Source organism: Acipenser ruthenus, chromosome 14 (assembly GCF_902713425.1).
Source record: "Acipenser ruthenus chromosome 14, fAciRut3.2 maternal haplotype, whole genome shotgun sequence".
In the NCBI taxonomy this organism is placed as follows: domain Eukaryota; kingdom Metazoa; phylum Chordata; class Actinopteri; order Acipenseriformes; family Acipenseridae; genus Acipenser; species Acipenser ruthenus.
In genome coordinates this window covers 18,417,833-18,438,407 of record NC_081202.1, presented here as the reverse complement: position 1 = coordinate 18,438,407, position 20,575 = coordinate 18,417,833, and the positions used below count along the sequence as shown (strand labels likewise).

Below are 20,575 nucleotides of genomic sequence, written 5' to 3'. Positions count from 1 at the left end.
AAATGAGTCAGTAATTATGTTTTCAGACTAAGAAGGTTAGATGCTGTAGAAAATCAGATGTCATAGAAAATCAGATGTCATAGAAAATGAGTGTATATCAGATGTAATAAACCTATGACTATTCATTGTTAATGACTATGTTGTTGTATTGTATGTTATTATTAATATTGTATGGCATTATTTTTGTATTGAATCTGCACATGTGAACACAGGCTTGTGTTTACTTTGTTGGTGTTGCATCATCATGTGACAGTACATCTCGCTGGAGGTCGGGCGGGGTAGGTTGGTTGCTGTTATTCCCGTCTTTTGCATTTGAAATCACGAAAACATCAGTAAATAAAGAAAACCTAGACTGTTGGTGATGGCAAAGCTTATTTTATTAGAAGTGCTGTGAAATCCCCATTGTAGTTTTGGAGTTACTATGTAGCATGTGATAATTAGTTTAGTGTTTGAAATGGTTGTTCAAATGGCACCCCTTTTCACCCGTTACAGACTTGACTCATTATTAGCAGTACATTATGTAAAAATGTTGGAAAATAAAAAATGTGGGATGCGCTGTTTGAGACAAGCAGTACGACAGTCTACATTAAGTTCAATGTTTAAGTTGTTACTTACAATAGTATCGGGGGAAAAAAACTGTACTCAATGTGGCTGTGTAAGGGGGCAGAGCATATTATACTGAAATATGATGATGATAATACCATGAGGCACAAGTTAGATATGAGTAGTTATATCCTAATAACATGATGCTGCATCTTTTGTGTAGGCAGCTCGTAATGTACATCACTTCAAGAATGCTGCAAACTTCGGGATGCTCTCACTTCACTAAGTACTGTGGATATTCAAGTATCCGCGGCTTTCCACAGTGTAAAAGACTGGGTCTGTTGATGAACAGTGGAAGATTATCTGGGTCACCTAATAATTATTTAAGTGTGGCATTTTCCAAGTCAGTTTTTCAAAGCTGCAGTGAAGCTAAAAGTTATGTTTTTTCATTACCTCACAACTCTGGAGCAAGACACAGTGTTTTTAATACAGTGAAACATTTGGGTAAAAATAGTTATTCGTTTCAAAGCAAAAGGCCCTACTCCCAAGGTTCTTCAAAGTCCACTTCTACACCTCTAATCAAACTAAGAACTCGTCTGGTTGTGACCTGTCTTTTTGGGGTTGGCATACTGGGCACTTGGTACTACCTGCGCTCAGAGAAAGAGAAAAAGCTGCAGCTACAAAGAATTGAACAGCTAAAGAAAGTAGCAATTGGACAGGGTGATTTTAACCTGGTAGATCACACTGGAAAGCCCAGAACCAAGAAGGACTTTTTTGGTCATTGGGTAATGATGTACTTTGGTTTCACCCACTGTCCAGATATTTGCCCCGATGAACTGGTCAAAATATCCAATGTGGTCAGCATATTGGATGAAGACAAGACACTTCCACCAGTGCAGCCCATCTTTATTTCAGTGGACCCCGAACGGGATGATGTTGAAGCCATGGCCAAATATGTTAAGGATTTTCACCCACGTATGCTTGGGTTGACTGGGACTCCTGAGCAGGTCAAAGAAGCAGGGAAAGCCTACAGGGTTTACTACAGCACAGGACCCAAGGATGAGGATAATGATTATATAGTGGACCATACCATCATCATTTATCTTCTAAATCCTGACGGACTCTTCCTGGATTATTATAACAGAAGCAAAACTGAAGAACATATTGCAGAGAGTATCAGAAAACACATGAAAACCTATGTAAAGTTGTTTACTTAAGAACAAATTCCTATGTCCAGAAAGTTGCTGATAAAATAAATAACTTAAAAATGTAGTCTCTGCCTTTACAATGTAGGTGAACATCGTCATTGGCATGGATCATTTGAATTAATTTTACACAGCCTGCAAACACTTGAGAGTAGTGCTGTTTTCATGGCTACTACTTTACCTCCTTAATACTACGACAATCTGCTTTTACAATAAAAATTTGTGACTATTTTTTTTTCCATTAATTTTTTTGACTTTCAAATTCACCAGCTGATACAGCTTTCACATATATTTGCCAGAATGGTACCTGTTAACATATTTTCTTTCAAACTGTTTCATTGTTGTTGTTGTTTTTTTTTAATAAATAAAGTAATGGTAAAAATACATGCAATGTCCAGTTTTGTAAATAGTGTGCAACTTCAGTGCTGTTATTTTGGCTGAAACAATTGCAAGATGCCCAAATACAATAAATCTTGAGTATTTTTGGTAAATACCAGGAAAAATAAAAATGGAATCTGTATCCAAATTTGAGCCATTATCAATAAGCATGTTTTCATCCAATAGGGGTGCCCAAAAGCAAGTATGTTAACATGTCGAGTGCCAATGTTTGTTTTTCTAAGACCAATAGGCCCTTGAGAAAGTGATGCAGTGTGAATCCAAAAGCAGGCCACCAGAGATGAGCCTTATGAAAAGCTATGGAAACAAAAAGTAAACTGCCTTTTAACAATTAATGTATTACATTTAATTGTATTTAACTTAATCCAAATCAATGTACATTATTTGAAAGCAAAAGTCTACTACTTGATTTTAAATAGTAATTGTAAAAAATGTAATTTGTAATAGGCCTTAACACTATAATACAAATTTTCTACAGCCACACAATTCAAACTAGTAATGTGCAACAGGAAAATTATTTAAAAACCATCCAAACTGTATGGTAGAAACAATGCAGTCATACACTAAAATGTGGCATTTATTGATATACATTATTCACTACCAAGGTCACAATATTATTTTTATACACAGCAGCAGCAGGTTAAAAAAAAAATCCTGTGTAGCTTTTATTATGTTTTGTAGTACAGGTATAGTAATTATACATTCAGCACAGAGCTGAACATGGTCATTCTGTACATACAACTACTGACAAGAAAACTGCTATTTTATTCATATTTTTTCGATTTTGTAAAACAGAAGCAAGCAGAGTAAGGCATATTTATTGGCGTAAAGACAGAAAAGCCAATTATCCTATATACATATATAAAAGTATCTGATCAGTACAAGCTCAGTATCTTATTTTTTATTTGCTTTATATAAATGTACATTCATAAAATACAAAGACCTTGAAAACATGTCTTTTCTGTGGTATAGAAATGCAAGTGCATGTTTAGTTACTTGCTTTGCATTTAGGCTGGATGTACATACCCCCCAAATCTAATTAGCACATAACTGAAAAGACCCAATCATATTTTAAACATGGTTTTAGAAAAATCCTCAAAACTTGTACGGACCCCCCCTTGGTCAGACCTTGTGACACTGAACACAGTCAGCTTTCATGTGGGAGCATTTACCTGGCTGCATGTCCATATTTTTTGAGAAACTTAGAGGCTTCAATTTATTGACTTATCAACGCATTTCCTAAAAACTTAATTTCCAATAAACACCAATGTGTCCATGATCCACTGGGATCAGAAATCAGTAAGGGAAGGCGCAGCATATGTTTGAAATCTTTCATGTGCTCGCTGTTTGCTTAGCAGGGTCAGTTCCATGGAATCAATAGATTCATATAGTCCTGGTTTTTTATCTATCTTCACTGTGCAGTCGTTCGCCTAAAGAAAGGAAGAAAGAAACACACAGTAAGATTTTGGAAGACAATTCTAGCTACAGTATAAGTTAGCAAAAAAGATGCTTTATTAATTAGTCATTTAGCTGACGCTTTATCCAAAGCGCCTTAAAGAGATTTGGGGGTGAACTATACATCACAACTGCTGCTGCAGAGTCACTTACAATAGGACCTCGGTTTTACGTCTGAACCGGGAACTTCCTGGTATCAAGCCTTTTCTTTAACCACTAGTTACTGCCCAGTGCTAAATTTGTGTACATACCAGTTGCAAAGATGCCAGCTTGTAGCGGCACACTTCAAATGCTTCCTTCCCCTTCACAATACTAGCAAATGTGCGTCTCTCTCCCACTTGGCTGAAAGCATCTACAATCTTGTCTCCGTAGTCATGGATGTCAAAGGCTACTCTTTCTTCCTGTGTAGGAAAAATGTGAATGCGGTCATAAAGCAGACCAGCCAGCCTTGCTTCATTCACCGCTTTACCCATCAGATGATAACCTCCAGTGTGCATCTCAAATCACTTTGTTCCTTTAAACCCACCGTAACTAATGCAAGCCTTAACCTGTACAAAACCTTATGCACCAAGTACAGGAGGCAAATTAATCATATAGTATTATTGTCTAATTGTAGATACACTGGTTGTAGGTTAAGGACTTAAAAAATAAAGCTTTTTCTTTTTTTTTTTTTTAGTGTTTATGGTGCATTTAGCGTATTTAAGAAGTCAATCTATACCCATAGCATTATTATTACCTGTTCAGTTAGCTGTGGGCCCATCTTGTCTTCCCAATCTCTCACTCTGATAGATAGCACTGTCTCTCGTGCATACTTCTGGGAGTTAGCAATAAACAGATCCTGGGAAAACACATCAGGATATAGGTATTTTGGAATTTGGACAATAGGCTGACAAAGTTATTAGTGTGCTTTTCTTTTATTGACGCTAGTACATTTCATTACTATATATAATTTACAGAAGTACCACCATTCATTGAGACAAAATGAATCATACTAATTAAAAAAAAAATGGTATTCGTTTTTGTGTACACACCACATTTCTGCGGACCAAATCCTCGTAACTCGGCCTTTCCTCCTGGGGCTCTTCAAATAAAAATTAAAAAATAAATGAAGAAATAAAAATGATCAGGGAAATGTATGTGTGTACTGGGCTTTGAGGTGATATTAAGATTCTGTATTATAAGGCGTTTTGAATTCTGACATGGAAATATTGAATTACCAGTAGCTGCCAGTCCCTCCTCATCCAATATTTCTGCAGGGAAGTCTTGTGCCAAGTTTTCATGATCCGAGAAATCATCTGAAGCAAGATTTCAGATTTAATACAATTCACAATCAATAATAATAAATAAAACATAAAAAAGACATGGTATTTTACCTCCTCCATCATTATCAAGGTAATCATCATGTCGGTTGTCCTCAATTTCATTTTGTTCCTCTGCATTTTCCAAATCTTTATTCTGGTGCTCAGCAATCTCATTAGAAAATAGTGTCCCCTAAAACAATTGTGAAACTATAAATTGTACAGCAGCAAAGGTGCACAGTGTCTCACGTGTTGATCAGATCAAATAAATCAGATACTGTCTAATATTTGGAACAGGATTGAAAACGGAATATATAGTGGAAAAACAAAAAACGTCAGGCAAAGACAACAATGGACAGACAATATATATCTAAACAAAACTTTAAGGGAAAAAACACCCAAAGAACATTTCCTCACCTGTAATTTTATATATATATTCTATATTTTTTGCTTAACACAGTGATAGGCACTCAAAAAGCAATTATGACCATTTTATTTCTCACTATTTACACACACAGGTTTTGTTGGGTACCTTGACTAACCACTAAATATGTTTAAAACATTTAATGCAAACACACACCATTTTCTTTTGTATCTTCTTCTGTGCAAAGAGCCTCTCTTTCATGTGCTTCCAGTACAGAACCTCCATGTCTGAAAACATAGTTAAAGTAGTGTATACATTAATTGTGCAAATACTTACGCAACAGTCTGGAGAAATGTTATTAATCATTGAGGATCAATTATAGCAGTTCCTTACATTTTTATGCACTTAGCACCTGGGATTTTCAAAGAAAAGTACTTACCTGCAAATGTCGGTCCTTTTTTCTTACCCTTGACATTAGCACCTTCATAATCTAAAACAAGAACACAATAAAATATTACCACAGAAGAAGAAAAAAAACACATGAAGTTACTTGGAAATTCTTTTACATTAAGAATGCAGTCAAGTGTACCTACATGTCCCTGAGAACCATTTCCTAAAGTCCTGTAGCTTTGTGGGGACTTTTCTTTTCCTATTGTTTCCAGTTGTTTCTTCAACACCTCGGGGGATTGTAAAATACTTGCCTGGTGAAATACATCAGTAAGATTTATAATATAATAGTTAATGAACTAATATATATATATACACACACACACAATGTTATTTTAGAATTGGCTAATTATGTTTAAAATATTTTACATCACTATTGTACACGTATTCTTAACTGTTAATAGTACTGTCTTCCAGTTTTATGTCATCTTACCTTTTTTAAAGGGCTTGTCTTCAGAATTACTAAAAGGATCAAGATTTCTCCATGGATCCAGGAATTCCTAAATACATAAAATTACCAAAACTGAGATATACTTATCCTACACCTACTCCAAACATAACACTTCGATCAGGTAATAACAAAGCATAGCAAAACTAATAGTACATTGTAAAGCTTTGTTTCAGTTTATTTAAAGTGGTGTCTACTTCTACAAATGGAAATAAACAGGTTTGTTTATATTTGAGAACTAATTTGTTACATGTTTCTTTGTACCTTTGCTTTCTCAGTCTCAGCTGGTGCAATAGCCCTTTCTCTCAGCATATATCTGTCATTTACAGCCTGCAGAAAAATAAAAACATTTAAGGTCACTGTACTATAACTTAATACATTTCAAGTATCAGGTTTTCTTGTGATTTCATACGATCAGTGCCCTATGTATACAGTGCAGTGAAAATTAACATAGTTCATTATACAGGGACGTAGAACTACAGCCACAATATAAATTGGCTAATGATGATGACTTCATTTGTAACTTTACCTTTAAAAGCTTTCTGTAATCTTGAGGATTCTTATCAGGCGAGAGATCTTCCATACAAGCAGAAGCAATATCTCCTGTGAAACTTACCTGGTGTCTCTCAACGTGCTCTGAAGGAGATGGGTCTACCTCCATCCTATTGCCCTCTGCAAGTGGAGGCAATGCATCGCCAACATTATCATCATCATCGCAGTCATTATCTCCAGCGCCTACATACAAAAAAAAGACAAATGACAATGAAAATAAAAGTTGGGCATTAGCTCCTCAATTTAGATAGCATTTATTGTTGCCTAGTGTAATATAGCATGAAGAACTGTATATGACTATTAGTGGTCTATCTAATGATTCAATAAAACCAATTATATTTAAAAAGAACAAATGTTTAAAATGAATTTAAAAATCAAGTATACATCATAAAACCAGAAGCTGTTTAGAGGCATTTCCCCATGCACTGGCCTTACCTCCTGGGTCTGAAAAGTTGAGAATCGGTAGTGGTGCCTCATTATTGCTGGTCCCTGCTTGTAGGTTTCCATTTTCATCACCTGGGCCGACATCCAATACTAAAATTACAGAACTGACGTATTAATAATAAATTAAGAAAAAATCCACTATAACTTTCTCACTTACAAAAATAATGGAGTTTAGGACAAGTGCACACACCTACTCAGTCATATATAGGTTCGGATTGTAAGAATGACACACAGTTTTTCTAGAATTTTTTTTATACCTGAAGCATTCCTGTTGTTCCCCTCCCTTAAAAACTCCCTTATAGGAGACATTCCTGCCAGGTCCAGCACAAAAGCCCCATTGGTGTGGGGTGTGTAAGTGTTTATCCTGAAATCCTTACAGCTTGCAAGGATTTCACCTTTCCGGCTGCAAAATAAACAAATATTTTAGTTTCAAAAACAGTGAATGCTTTTTAGTGATTTGCTTATTGTTGTGTAGTTTGTAAAAGGACCAGGAACATGCGTATGCAAGAAATTAAAAGCTGAAACAGTTATTTTTAGCTTGGCAACTTTATCCAGTGGCGTTCCTGTTTGTTTGTTTTTGGGCTTGGTCAATGGCCAGGACCTTCTTGGTTTGTTAACTAAACCAAGTATAAAAGTTAGTACTAATTTTACACCACTGTAACGCTAAAACACACACAATCCATACTTTCATCAATAAAGCTTCGCTCAGTTACACAAAAGTAAATTTTGTTCAACAAATATTTAGGGTGAAGAAGATCTTAACTTAAGTGTTGCAGCACTACAGAATCTCTGGGCAAAATAAACTACTCTGAAAGGTAATTTAAAATCAAATATAGTAAATAATACCTGAATACTTTCCATTTTTGTACCAGGTTACATTTCTGTAATTGGTAACACGATTACAGTTTTCTACTTTTTTCTCTGTCTTGCTAACTGACTTTCTCTAAAATAAACAAAGCAATGCAGTTGTAAACCTGTAAAGTGGGTTATCCTTTTTCTCTGCTTCTTCAGGGGGCACTAAACCCATGGGTGTCAGTGGAACTATGTCCACAACCTGAAGATAAAAATACATAAGAAAATAATCGGTTAATAACGTACACAATTTTTTTTTTAAAAATCACACCAACGATCAGTTCAACATCTGGTATAGTTCACATAGAAAGGCCCAAACACAGATTTTTGGAAGAAATTATTATAGAAAATATACTGTCTTTCAGAACCTTATATTAACTGCTACATGCAACAAGATCCTACTTGCAAGTTATTTCTTGGTAGTTTTATACAGTTAAACTAAAACTTACATTGGGAGAATTATTTTTCCTCATGTCCATGTTTGATTTGTTGGTGCCATTAATGTCATCCAGTGAAAGAAACTGAAAAAAGAAAAATTGCAACGAGTTGACTTCACTAAGCTGTATTAGCCTTTAAAGGGAAATTGTGCATCATCTATATTTTCAGAAGCTTCAATTTCATTTCTCACCTGTTTAATGTTATATTATGGTTGTTTTGTATGATTCTCACTTGCTTCTGTTTAGATCATTATTTTTACATGCTTACTAACCTTTCCAGCAAAAAACTGTTTCTGAAAAGACTCCTCCTGATTGTGGGGATGTGCTGTATAAAGTGAAGTGCACAGAAAACCATTGGTGGAGCATTGTACTCTGTGCAACACTAATACATGCTTCCCCACAATCAGCCCTGTGGAGTCTTTTTATAAGCTTGTCTTTTTTTTGTTGCAGAAACTGTTGGTGAGCATGGAAAATAATCCTCAGAAAAAAATTTAATACAGAAGGATATTAAACAGATAAGAAATATATATATATATATATATATATATATATATATATATATATATATATATATATATAAAGTATCTCTTTAAGAGTCCATTGAATCAGAACAGGTGCCTCGTATTTTTAAACCAGTTTTCCTTTCAGTTAAACTTTTTTTCCATTTAAATTGTTCCCTCTACTGTCACTATTTTGAAACATTACCTCTTCCTCTTCATTTCTATGTGCAAAGGTTGCATCTTTATCAACACCATCCACTCCAACAGATGCTGGCTGCTTGTCTCGCCTAGATAGCGGCATTGAAACAAAAAAAAATTTAAATTATACCATTTCCTTTAAAAACAAAAATGTTTTGCTTTTGCAAAACTCTGTAATCAGTTATATTTATTGTTCCATATGCCAGTGGTTCCCAACCTTTGGTCTGGGGACTGCGCGTGGTCCCTGAAAAATTTCACAAGCTGCAGTTTTAAAAATTGTACTGTTTTGTTCTGTGTGGGATAAATAACTAAGCAAGTTTGAGATTCACTGATATACTCTTTTTTGGGAAGCACTAAGGCAGGGCTTCTCAAACTCAGTCCTGGGGACCCCCTGTGGCTGCTGGTTTTCATTCCTAACAAGCTCTCAAATACTTAATTAGACCCTTAATTGAACTGATAATTTGCTTAATTACAACTTTTTATTTGTTTTCAGCTCTAAACAGCTGCAGATTTAAAGTTAGCTATAACATTTTATAAGTAACTTGAACTCTGCAACTGTTTAAGTGCTGAAAACAATAAGATCTAATTAAGCAAATTATTAGTTCATTTAAGGGTTTAGTTAAGTGATTGAGAGCTCAGTTGGAATGAAAACCAGCAGACAGGGGGTCCCCCCAGTACCGGGTTTGAGAACCCCTACACTTCATACTGGGTCAGGTTTAACACTACATTTGTTTCTGGTACCTACAAATTAACCAATATCTGAAAAATAAAATAGTTGCTGTAAAACGTAATAGATTTCACCTGGGGTACCATTGCAAGAAAACCATACCACTGTTACTAGATTTACTTTTTATTGGAGATGAAGTCCAGTGCTTGATAGACCAGGGAATAAAGGTATTCCACCTATTAAAAATATAAACAAGAAAATAACTTTTCATGCAAGTTTTACACAGAAGCTAAATAAGCAATTAGATTATTTCAGTATTACTATTCAAAACTAGGATCTATACAAATATGGAAGTATAATCAAAACTTTATTTGTAAATCTTGTCAAATGGTATAATTGCTATATCTTGATAGCTTTAAAAAAATGTCTATTCCAAATATAATGCTTTATTTTGCTACTCACCTTTTTGCTGTAAATACAGGCTGATCCTTGGATAAGTAGGGCAGCCTCTGCAAAGTTCATGGTTGTTTTACCTCCGTCGAAGGAAATACAGATCTGATCTAACTGCAATAAAATAACTGAGGTCACCAACTGAAGTTACAAAATACAGTAGCCTGATGAAATCCTCCCAGCATAACAAGGAGTTCACTTATTGTAGTTCGCAGGTTTGCACTATCCCCTTCTCTAAACTTTCATTTTTCAATGTCAGTAATCATGCAAGATTTATGGTATTTTTCCCATCCAACCCCTCTCAAGAGCACGAATTAGTACCTACTAAACAAAGTCCTTGTTAGTATTGTAGCTAGTTTTCTTCCACCGTTTATGTATTCATTTATTTGACTTTATATTTACCCAGGAAAAAAAAAGTATTTGCAATCAAAACTCCTTTACCTCATGCATATATTCCCCAAGCTGCGCAGCCACATCAACCTCCCAGTTTTTTGTCATGTCCCTGATGGGCTGAAGGAGATGCGTGTATCTTGCTTCTGTTTCATCCATTTTCAACTGTACAGAAACAGTATAACAAAAAAAAAATATTGTCAACCATTTTCCGTCAAGGTAACATTGAGACTCAATCCACAATACCATGAATCATTCATACGCGGCCGTGGGGCTAAATCTGTTTAGTGTTTACTGTTTACTTCCTAGGGAATACACGGAGAGAGAAAAAAAAAACGTGTTCATTGACAAAAAGAAATTATTGACTAGAGTAAGCGCAGTACTATTCAAACTGTCAAAGCGTGTAATTAATGAATCACTACAATTATTTAAGCGATTGCCTATTTCTGTACTTAAATACGAGATCGTTGTGCCAATGCAACAATGAAAACACAGCCAGTTGAATAACATATATTTAAAACACTTACATTATTTCAATGTAATGATTAGAATAGATTGCTCACCCACAAGAAATGTTCACTGTGCATTAAATCAGACAGACAATGTGTATAACAAAAAAAAAAGTAATTTACCTTTTTCAGTAAGATTTTACATCCAAACGACAAGCTTTACTGTTACTCAACAATATCCAATTAAATTAATTAATTAATTGTCAACTATATTTCTATATGAATATGTTTTATATTATTATTGAGTTGAAATCAAACCAGCCACAACTCCGCCATTTTTGCTTTTCCCGCGTGAGCGTGAAATGTCGACGTAACCCACTGTTGTCAAGGTAACCACGTCAAAATAAAAGTGAGGTAGATCTGGCGTGAGGTAAGGAAGTACAAACGACTGCAGGACAAGCGTTAAAATAGTTTAAATAATAAATGGCTCAAATAAATAAAGAAAGAAAGAAATACAAAAACTGGTATTTTGTTATGCAGACCCTCAGAAGTATAAGTCACTTCTTAAGAAGCAAACGTCAATATATAATAAATTCATAACACACACACACCATGAGGAAAACGTGAGACTCCCATGAATATATTTGATTAGCACTATTGCCACTATATAGAATCAGTAGTTACTGTATTTGTAGTGGATTAGACAGGGTGTGTTTGTACGCTGTAAAAAGTGAATTCTTCATTTCTAGCCAATGAAAAAAAGAAAAAAGACAAACAGAAAATTAGAAAATACATTTTTAAGTAACATTTCACCTTAGACAAGGAGCCTAAACTCCCTAGTGTGTCAAAATGGCTGAATTTTGGAAAATGTGGTAGAGTGTCAAAAACTGAAGTCTGAATAGACTTGGGACAAGACAAATACAGAGAGAAAAAGTATGTATTTGTATTTTTAAATAAATATCCTCAGTGAATTCATCTTTAATGTAAGAAGTATAATCTATCATTATTTACCTGATAGTAATCAATAATATTAACTCTTTTAGCTGGAGACTTCCTCTTGCTGGTTGATATCTGACCAGTTTTCAACAATCCTCTAATATTTTCACTACAGTACCTTCCTCATCTTCAACACTAGGTGGGGATAGATCATTCTCCAGGGGGACAACTGATGTTACTAGATGAGGCTAACGTTAGTGCAGTGGATTTATTGCATTCAAATGCTTGTAACACGCCCTGGAATGTGTTCCGTGGTCTTAACTTTTATGGCATTTGACAGCAACCTGGTATGAGGCGCCGTTATTATTATTATTATTTATTTCTTAGCAGACGTCCTTATCCAGGGCGACTTACAATCGTAAGCAAAAACATTTCAAGCGTTACAATACAATATGTCCCGTTAGGGACATAATTTAAACTGACACCTCATACACTACACACTGAAATTGCATGCGGTACACACTGAAATCTCATACACTACATGGTGAAATCTCATACACTACATGGTGAAATCGCATACACTACATGGTGAAAATTCAAACAAGGTCAGTGACGTCACATCATAAAATACTCCCGCGTCAGGCAGCGGAGTTCATTTCAGTTTCACAGGTTGTCAGAATGGAGGGATTTAGGTGTACAGCGGCAGAGCTAATAGAACACATTTTAACTAGACCTGGAATCATAAATACTCTTTCAAATTATTAATAATCACAGTGTATCTTCTTCCAATTATTTAACATTAAGAAACAAAAATGACACAAACACAGTGCAAAACAGACATTTACGAATAGACAATGCTGACATATTTTATTTACACGTCTTTATATATATATATATATATATATATATATATATATATATATATATATATATATATATATATATTGTAACGTGCACGGGGATAGGCAGCAGTAGGGCTGGTAGGTAACGTAATCACACACAAAAGACATTGTGTTTGTGTCGTTTTTGTTTCTTAACGTTAAATAATTGGAAGAAGATACACTGTGATTATTAATTTTGTAAACTCGCAACGCTTTAAACATGTTACTCTTATTTCAATCCATATTTTTGGTTAATAACCATTATACAATCCTTTCGAATTTGCAAACTTTTTTCTCATGTAACATTGTTCTACGCACCTAGGTGTAGAAATTGAAACACTTCCTATTGAGATCAGAGATTATGAGTTGCTGTCTGTTTTTGAATCTAGCCTAAAAAGCCACTTATTTAAATTGCCTTTTTTCTGCTGTTATTATATTCTTTATTTCGAATTGTGTTAGTATTTTGCAGATCACTTTGTATATGTCATGGTTGTTTTAGTGTTATTTTATCTGTTTTTCCCTTATTTGTGAAGCGCTTTGAGATATTTGGTTATGAAAGGTGCTATATTATTATTATTATTATTATTATTATTATTATTATTATTATTATTATTATTATTATTATTATTATGTATTTATTTATTTATTTATTTATTTCTTAGCAGACGCCCTTATCCAGGGCGACTTACAGTCGTAAACAAAAATACATTTCAAGAATCACAGTGCAAGTAATAATACAATTAAGAGCAAGATAAAATACAATTACTTTGGTTCTAGCAAGTACAAGTATGACAAAATAGGAGATAAAATCAAGATTATTATTAGTAGTAGTATATATTATTATTGTTTATTTCCACAGACAAGTGCATCATTACCTGTTATTGTGCTGAAATGAAAAGTTATTCAAAAGTAAACAGAAGCCACTGGCATTGTCAAAAGTGTAAAAGTACTATTCAACGTGTACATAACTTTAAACAACACATAGAAAAACATCGTAAGACATTTAAAAACAATATATCTACAACAACTAAATCTCTATGAACCCGCTACACCATGTTTGTTTTATTATTGTCATTGTGAATTTTGTAGTTAAGGCTATCATAATGCATATGTAGGCTATATATTATAAAACAAGAAAATATTTACCTTATATAAAGGATAACGTTTCTGGAAGTGTAAAATCAATTTTCTAAATACACATGATAATGGTAACGGGTCCCAAGCACATTATTATAAACTTAAACACTGGCATGTATTACTGAAAGATACGTATTTGGAAAATAACATAACTGCCAATAAAGAAAATGAAAAGGAAACTGTGAAATTATAACATAACAGGGACAGCTGGAGTGGTCCGGACCACTATGACTGAGTGGTCCGAGTGGTCCGGACCACGGGCCACAGAATGCTACAACCCCTTCTCCCTAAGAAACAAACTGTTAATTTCTGAATTGACAGTGGTATGTACAGGGTGTGCTTCAGCCGATGCCCTTTAATCAAGTGCATTTGAAAGAGTATTTATGATTCCAGGTCTAGTTAAAATGTGTTCTATTAGATCTGCCGCTGTACACCTCAATCCTCCATTCTGACAACCTGTGAAACTGAACTCCGTTGTCTGACGCGGGAGTATTTTATGATGTGATGTCACTGACCTTGTTTGAATTTTCAGTATGTAGTGTATGAGATTTCACCATGTAGTGTATGCGATTTCACCATGTAGAGTATGAGATTTCACCATGTAGTGTATGAGATTTCACCATGTAGTGTATGCGATTTCACCATGTAGTGTATGAGATTTCACCATGTAGTGTATGAGATTTCACCATGTAGTGTATACGATTTCACCATGTAGAGTATGAGATTTCACCATGTAGTGTATGAGATTTCACCATGTAGTGTATGCGATTTCACCATGTAGTGTATGAGATTTCACCATGTAGTGTATGAGATTTCACCATGTAGTGTATACGATTTCACCATGTAGAGTATGAGATTTCACCATGTAGTGTATGAGATTTCACCATGTAGTGTATGCGATTTCACCATGTAGTGTATGAGATTTCAGTGTGTACCGCATGCAATTTCAGTGTGTAGTGTATGAGGTGTCAGTTTGAATTATGTCCCTAACGGCGCCTCATAACCTGGGGGTATGTTCAAACAGCTATGGGACACTGTTGGGACACAAATAATATATGTGTGTGTGTGTGTGTGTGTTTATATATAATACGGTCCTATTTGTATCTTCAAGTGACTGGGTGTGTTTTTACTTTTCATCATTACTGCTCAGAAAATGCATGCAGGTTGAAGTTGGAAAATTTAGTTTTTTTGTAACTTTGGTTCATACTGACAAATTATTTAGATCTGTTACTGTTTAAATCACCCCATCGTTCTTTTTCATCGCTTTTGTTCCAACAGAAAACAAGCATATACATAGCATGAACGAAACGGCAATTGTTATTCCCTGTGACTAGAAATCGAAAGTGGCAACAATAAGTATGCCTTGCGCTATTTCTGAAATCATTAGATACTGTATTTGTTGTACAATCCACTGGAAAGCGTGTTCTGTACCCAGTAGAAAGTATAGTATTCCTTGCAAGCCAATGATGGTGCAGGAAAACCGATGCAAGATTTTTCAAAGGAGATTACTGACAGATCTGTGGAGTGCTGTAAATTAGGGAAGCACAGTGCCCCTTTCATAGGTGTAGGTGGTATGACAATTTGTTTATTATATCTACAATGTGTGTAGTATCTGTCTGGGGTGTCAGATTAGGTTTAAACTATAAATAACATGCTGCTGTTTCAGTTAACAAAAAGGAGAGGTTTGTTTCTTCTTTTTGTGTTGTTTTTCTATATATTTTCCATGCTATACTTTATAATGCATGTAGTTTTTTAGACCTTTTTTTTACACAAAATAAAACATTATTACGCCTTCACAATTCTCATCGGGCAGAGAAAATGGATTGCTGCAGGTTCCACCTTAAAAGAGATTGGAATCATGCCAAGTGCTGTCACGTGTCAAGATTCCTGGAAGGTTCCTAGAAAGTGGCCTTTGTATTTAGCAGCAGGCTGAGCTGTTTTTCACGAACTTGATCTTAAACACTACAAATGCAACGAGATTCGGCACTGGAAACACATAACCAGCCAATATCCTCCGTACCCGAATTCATTTTTGTAAAATAAATAAATAAATAAATAAATATAAATATATATACACACACACATATATATTGTTGACTTGCAGTCAAATTACGCGTCCCAGTGTATGAGTACTAATATTTCTGCTGTAGTAATCCGATAAGGTTATACGAAAGCTATTTCTGTTTAACTAAATTACGTATTCGTGAATCTCAACGTGTTATGTTGCCATCGATTTATTTATTTATTTTTATTTTTTTGCAACATTTTTCTGAAATTTAAATGGATGTGTTTAGAAGCGTGCTGTTAAATCGGCCTTCCGCATTCCCCTTTGTTGGACAAGTCTCACTTTTCGAGTGAGTGAAAATATATTTTTGACCTGGTGCAACTCTGCTCCGAAAACATAAGAGAAACAAACACTTCTTAATGGCTTGATTTAACATCTGCTCCTGGGTGCACAGGTAAGCATGCCACTTGACCTCAATTACTATATATCTACTGAATATAAAAATATATTTGGTTACATTTGGCTAATCTGTAAAGCCAGTTCCTCGCTACATACATATGTACATGATTTTTTTTGTTTGTTCTTTTTAATGTATTTTAAAAAACACGGGGCGCAGTACAAACATGAACGTACTATTAATAATTACTATCGCTTTAAACGATTAGAAATGATATGTTGTACAATAATTGTATAATTTGATAGTTTAATTGTAATCTGATCAGACTAATTTCCTGCAGGTCAAACTAAGTAGTAATAAATAAACCAATCCTTCGTCGTGGTAAGAACGTTGATCGGGAATACTTTACATAACTCGAATTTTTTATGTAGAACACATTTGGAAAAATGTTTGTGTGTATGTGTGTATATATATATAGTACTCACTCCATTAATGGCAACAGAGTTGGGTAAACTTCAGTTATTATATTTGTTGTTGGGACCTGCTGTAGCCTAAGTGTGAAAATTGTGCAGTTTGGTTTTACAAGGTGCCCTCGGGTTAATGTATGTTTAATGGCAATTACCCGCATCAGTATTCAAGAAATATAACATGTAGTGGCATTGCATTCCTATTGTAAATATTGTTGCAATTCTTTCGGTGTGCACGGTGAAACCCGCTAAACTCAGAAACCAGGTAAATAATTGACTCAAAGGAAGTGTTGAGTACTGTCGCCTGCATTTAAAACGATAGTATATTTCTCTTTTTTTTTGGTTGGTTTCAGGTGGAAGAAAAGATAAAACTTGGGTGGCTACTAGGACTAAATGAGTTGCCCTAAACTCAGTTATTGTCAAAGGATATACAGACATCGATTTATTTCAGTATTTGTTGGATGCAAGAAGTGGATTCCTAGGAGTTTCAAATGACCGGCCTTTCATCAGATTCCACAGAAACCATAGCGAACGAGAGGAGTTCAGAAACGGAATCCAGACCTGGAGATTCAGATCAGAACCGCATTGCAGTCGCCACGGGGGAACTGAAAAAAGCAGGTATGTGCACCACGTACATATATAACTAATATTACTCTTTTATGTTTAAGCAAGCAGACCATACACATATTGAATAACAACGCTACGGAAACATTCAAGTTCATGAATAAAAGTGTATGGTTTTGATGTATGTATGTATAACTTGTTTGTTTATTATTGATATTTGACATGCACGTTATAAGTGTTCCGTTTTTAAACGTAGATTCAAACTAATAATTTTGTTTTGGTCCAATTTACACGCTGCGCGCAAAACCTGTAATTATTATTATTATTATTTGTTTATTTAGCAGACGACTTTATCCAAGGCGACTTTACAGAGAGTAGGGTGTGTGAACTATGCATCAGCTGCAGAGTCACTTACAATTACGTCTTACCCGAAAGACGGAGCACAAGGAGGTTAAATGACTTGCAGGATCACACAATGAGTCAGTGGCTGAGGTGGGATTTGAACATGGGACCTCCTGGTTATAAGACCTTTTCTTTAACCACTGGACCACACAGCCTCCTATTACATCTCACCCGAAAGATGGAGCACAAGGAGGTTAAGTGACTTGCTCAAGGTCACAATGAGTCAGTGGCTGAGGTGGGGTTTGAACCGGGGACCTTCTCGTTACAAGCCCCTTTGTTTAACCACTGGACGATTGCAGCTTAGAAAGCTTGTTTTGCCTTCAGCATAGAACAGTTATGCAAAAAATGGATAGTCGAAATATATATTACACCCATATTCTGTTAGCTATTCTAGAGATTGCAACAAAAAAATCTATGTCGTTGTTTTATCATTTGGACTTGTAAAATGTATAATGTATAGTTTTTGTTAATTGCAACAGGGGGCTAAGCTCACTCATTTGTGTTCAGAAGAGAAACAATCCTAGAGAGAAAAGTCTCCGAGAAATAATTGCGCATATATATATATATATATATATATATATATATATATATATATATATATATAATAAAATATAGTATATATGTTATTTCTTATTCATAATGTATGTAAAAAGTTTCTTATTTTGATGAACCTGTGAATGGGCATTTATAAGATTATGAGGCATGTGCTGTGGATATAATTCATGGGGATATAGGTTTCTGTGTTACAAACTTTGCCTTTGCTGGGAATATCATTCTTCTGTTTTTACATACTGGTTTTAAACATGCCCCCTAGGAGAGAGGTGTTTTGTACAACTGTATACCTAAAACCTGGAAAGCATGCTCTTCTAGTATAAATAGAGGGATTGAAACAACCTTCTCACAACTTTTGCTCTTCCAGATTTTAATTAACACAATCTAAGCATATTCAATGGCAATACTAGGCTATGATAAAACAATGACTTAAAGTGCTGTGCATTGTGAATCTTGGTTCGATTCCCAAGTATAATTGATTATAATTGTTGTTTTCAATTAGGTTGGTACTGGGGTAATCTGACAGCCAATGAAGCCAAAGAGATATTGCAGGACACCACTGAGGGAACCTTCCTAGTCAGGGACAGCTCGCAGCAGGACTACCTGTTCACCATTTCTGCAAAAACTTCAGTGGGACCAACCAACTTGCGCATCGAGTACAGAGATGGCAAGTTCAGGCTGGACTCTGTTTTGTTCATCAAACCCAGACTCAAGCAGTTTGACACTGTGGTGCCTCTTGTAGAACATTATGTGTATCTGTCCAGGATTTCTAAAAGCTCTGAGTCGGCATCACCACCCAACGGCACAGTGCAACTCTTGTTGACCAAGCCTGTTTATGCTTCAACTCCAGCTCTGCAGCATCTCTGCAGAATCTCCATTAACAAGGCTACCAAGAGGATTGAGGAACTGCCTTTACCAAACAGGATCAAAAATTACTTGACAGAGTACACTTATCATGTGTGAGAGCCATGTTCCAGTACAGTATGTGCAATAAGAAAAGCGTCTAATACATAAACCACTTTTGTATTGTACTCGATTACCCAGAGACTTGACATATGGTGACCCATTTTTTCCCATAATAAATGCACTTTAAGTATGCAATTTGCAAAATAGAAGATGAAAAAATGAAGAAATATTTTATAAAACTAAAAAGTATATCGCTTTAACTAATAGTTTTGAAATAAAATATAAAAAAGTACATATGCTTACTTCTGACGTTTCTGTTTTGTGGTTTGTTGATTAGAGCGACAGCTCTGCTGAGTCAGTGGAGATATTACAGCAGCTACGATGCTTGCTATGTACATTTTACTAATTTGTTTTTATAATTGTAACGGCTGTACCAGATTACTGGATGTATTTAGATGGTATCGTTTCCCTCTGCTGCCCCCCCCCCCCCCCCCCCCCTCCTGTGTGCCTGAGTTGTGCCAACTGCTAATGCCAATTCATTTTGTTAATTTGTTTTAATGAAATACAGTATGAGTAAAAGGTTGTGTGTTGAAATAGGTTATGTTGGGAAAAGTGACATTTCCCCAACCACAAATATATATTCTGTGGGTGGCAGATGAGAAAGTTATTTGGTTTCTTTATGAAATTTAATCTAAATTTAAATTTAATAAAAAAAAAAAAAAAAAAAAAAAAAAGAATGCTGCATGGTATTGATGTTTTTGTCTTAAGAGGCAGTCGAGAGGCATCGTATTGAGGCTATAAAAAGTTCAACGGTGAAGGGGTGGGGGTGCTAAATTAATATTTTCTTTAACCAAATGTTTTGCTGAAAATACAGTCTCTCGATAGTTCCTTTTAATTGCAGTAAGTACAGTACATATTTTTTAAACTTTTACAGTATCTTGATATTGCATACCAAAATGGATGTACAAATTTGAAATAAATGATTGTTAATAGTGACTTGATTTTAATTAAAAACAATTAAAAACGCATGGCTTGATTTCTGTGCAGTGTGATGACAGACGCACCGTGTTTCTGTCATAGTACATCACTCCTCTGAATGTTGCAAGACATGACATTAAACTAGGGCTGGACATGTGTTTTATGTTTTTGTGTGGCTTTTGGGCATTTTTGTGTTCAAATACCATACTGTTACTGTCTCTTCAGTGTGTTAGTCTCTCACTGTTTTTCTGTCTT

At 35.0% G+C, this 20,575-nt stretch overlaps 3 protein-coding genes across 4 annotated transcripts; 2 read left to right on the top strand and 1 right to left on the bottom strand.

Moving 5' to 3' along the window:
- The first annotated feature begins 205 nt into the window (after positions 1–205).
- LOC117419661 (protein SCO2 homolog, mitochondrial-like) lies at positions 206–2,134 on the top strand. The gene is made up of 2 exons (XM_034032646.3): positions 206–278; positions 767–2,134. Exon 2 carries the CDS (start codon positions 777–779, stop codon positions 1,758–1,760), a length of 984 nt encoding a protein of 327 aa, XP_033888537.1. The 5' UTR covers positions 206–278; positions 767–776; the 3' UTR covers positions 1,761–2,134.
- Positions 2,135–2,703: 569 nt separating this feature from the next.
- On the bottom strand, positions 2,704–11,478 carry LOC117420026 (condensin-2 complex subunit H2). Its single transcript, XM_034033525.3, has 21 exons — positions 11,279–11,478; positions 10,698–10,811; positions 10,269–10,370; positions 9,987–10,042; positions 9,147–9,228; positions 8,454–8,525; positions 8,127–8,206; positions 7,410–7,555; positions 7,144–7,242; positions 6,773–6,891; positions 6,421–6,486; positions 6,142–6,208; positions 5,855–5,962; positions 5,701–5,751; positions 5,478–5,548; positions 4,973–5,090; positions 4,817–4,894; positions 4,631–4,680; positions 4,336–4,437; positions 3,851–4,000; positions 2,704–3,574 (listed from the first exon to the last, which is right to left on the bottom strand). The coding sequence occupies exons 2-21, from the start codon at positions 10,803–10,805 to the stop codon at positions 3,434–3,436; spliced, it is 1,866 nt and encodes a 621-aa protein (XP_033889416.3). The 5' UTR covers positions 10,806–10,811; positions 11,279–11,478; the 3' UTR covers positions 2,704–3,433.
- A 4,466-nt stretch (positions 11,479–15,944) lies between these two features.
- Positions 15,945–19,838, top strand: socs2 (suppressor of cytokine signaling 2). 2 transcript variants are annotated; one of them, XM_034032628.3, is made up of 3 exons: positions 15,945–16,508; positions 17,272–17,536; positions 18,939–19,838. In XM_034032628.3, the coding sequence occupies exons 2-3, from the start codon at positions 17,410–17,412 to the stop codon at positions 19,397–19,399; spliced, it is 588 nt and encodes a 195-aa protein (XP_033888519.2). In that variant the 5' UTR covers positions 15,945–16,508; positions 17,272–17,409; the 3' UTR covers positions 19,400–19,838. The 2 variants fall into 2 exon arrangements, with proteins under 2 accessions (XP_033888519.2, XP_033888520.2); XM_034032629.3 differs by lacking the exon at positions 15,945–16,508 and adding an exon at positions 16,832–17,183.
- Positions 19,839–20,575: the final 737 nt, after the last annotated feature.

What these genes read in the sequence shown, in the direction of transcription:
- LOC117419661 (XM_034032646.3), top strand. Translation starts at nt 777, where the DNA reads ATGTACATCACTTCAAGAATGCTGCAAACTTCGGGATGCTCTCACTTC.
- LOC117420026 (XM_034033525.3), bottom strand. Translation starts at nt 10,805, where the DNA reads ATGGATGAAACAGAAGCAAGATACACGCATCTCCTTCAGCCCATCAGG. An exon ending in TTGGGGAATATATGCATGAG is followed by an intron (nt 10,371 to 10,697) that starts GTAAAGGAGTTT and finishes ATTTTATTGCAG; the next exon opens with TTAGATCAGATCTGTATTTC. An exon ending in GAACAACAGGAATGCTTCAG is followed by an intron (nt 7,243 to 7,409) that starts GTATAAAAAAAA and finishes CTGTAATTTTAG; the next exon opens with TATTGGATGTCGGCCCAGGT.
- socs2 (XM_034032628.3), top strand. Translation starts at nt 17,410, where the DNA reads ATGACCGGCCTTTCATCAGATTCCACAGAAACCATAGCGAACGAGAGG. An exon ending in GGGGGAACTGAAAAAAGCAG is followed by an intron (nt 17,537 to 18,938) that starts GTATGTGCACCA and finishes GTTTTCAATTAG; the next exon opens with GTTGGTACTGGGGTAATCTG.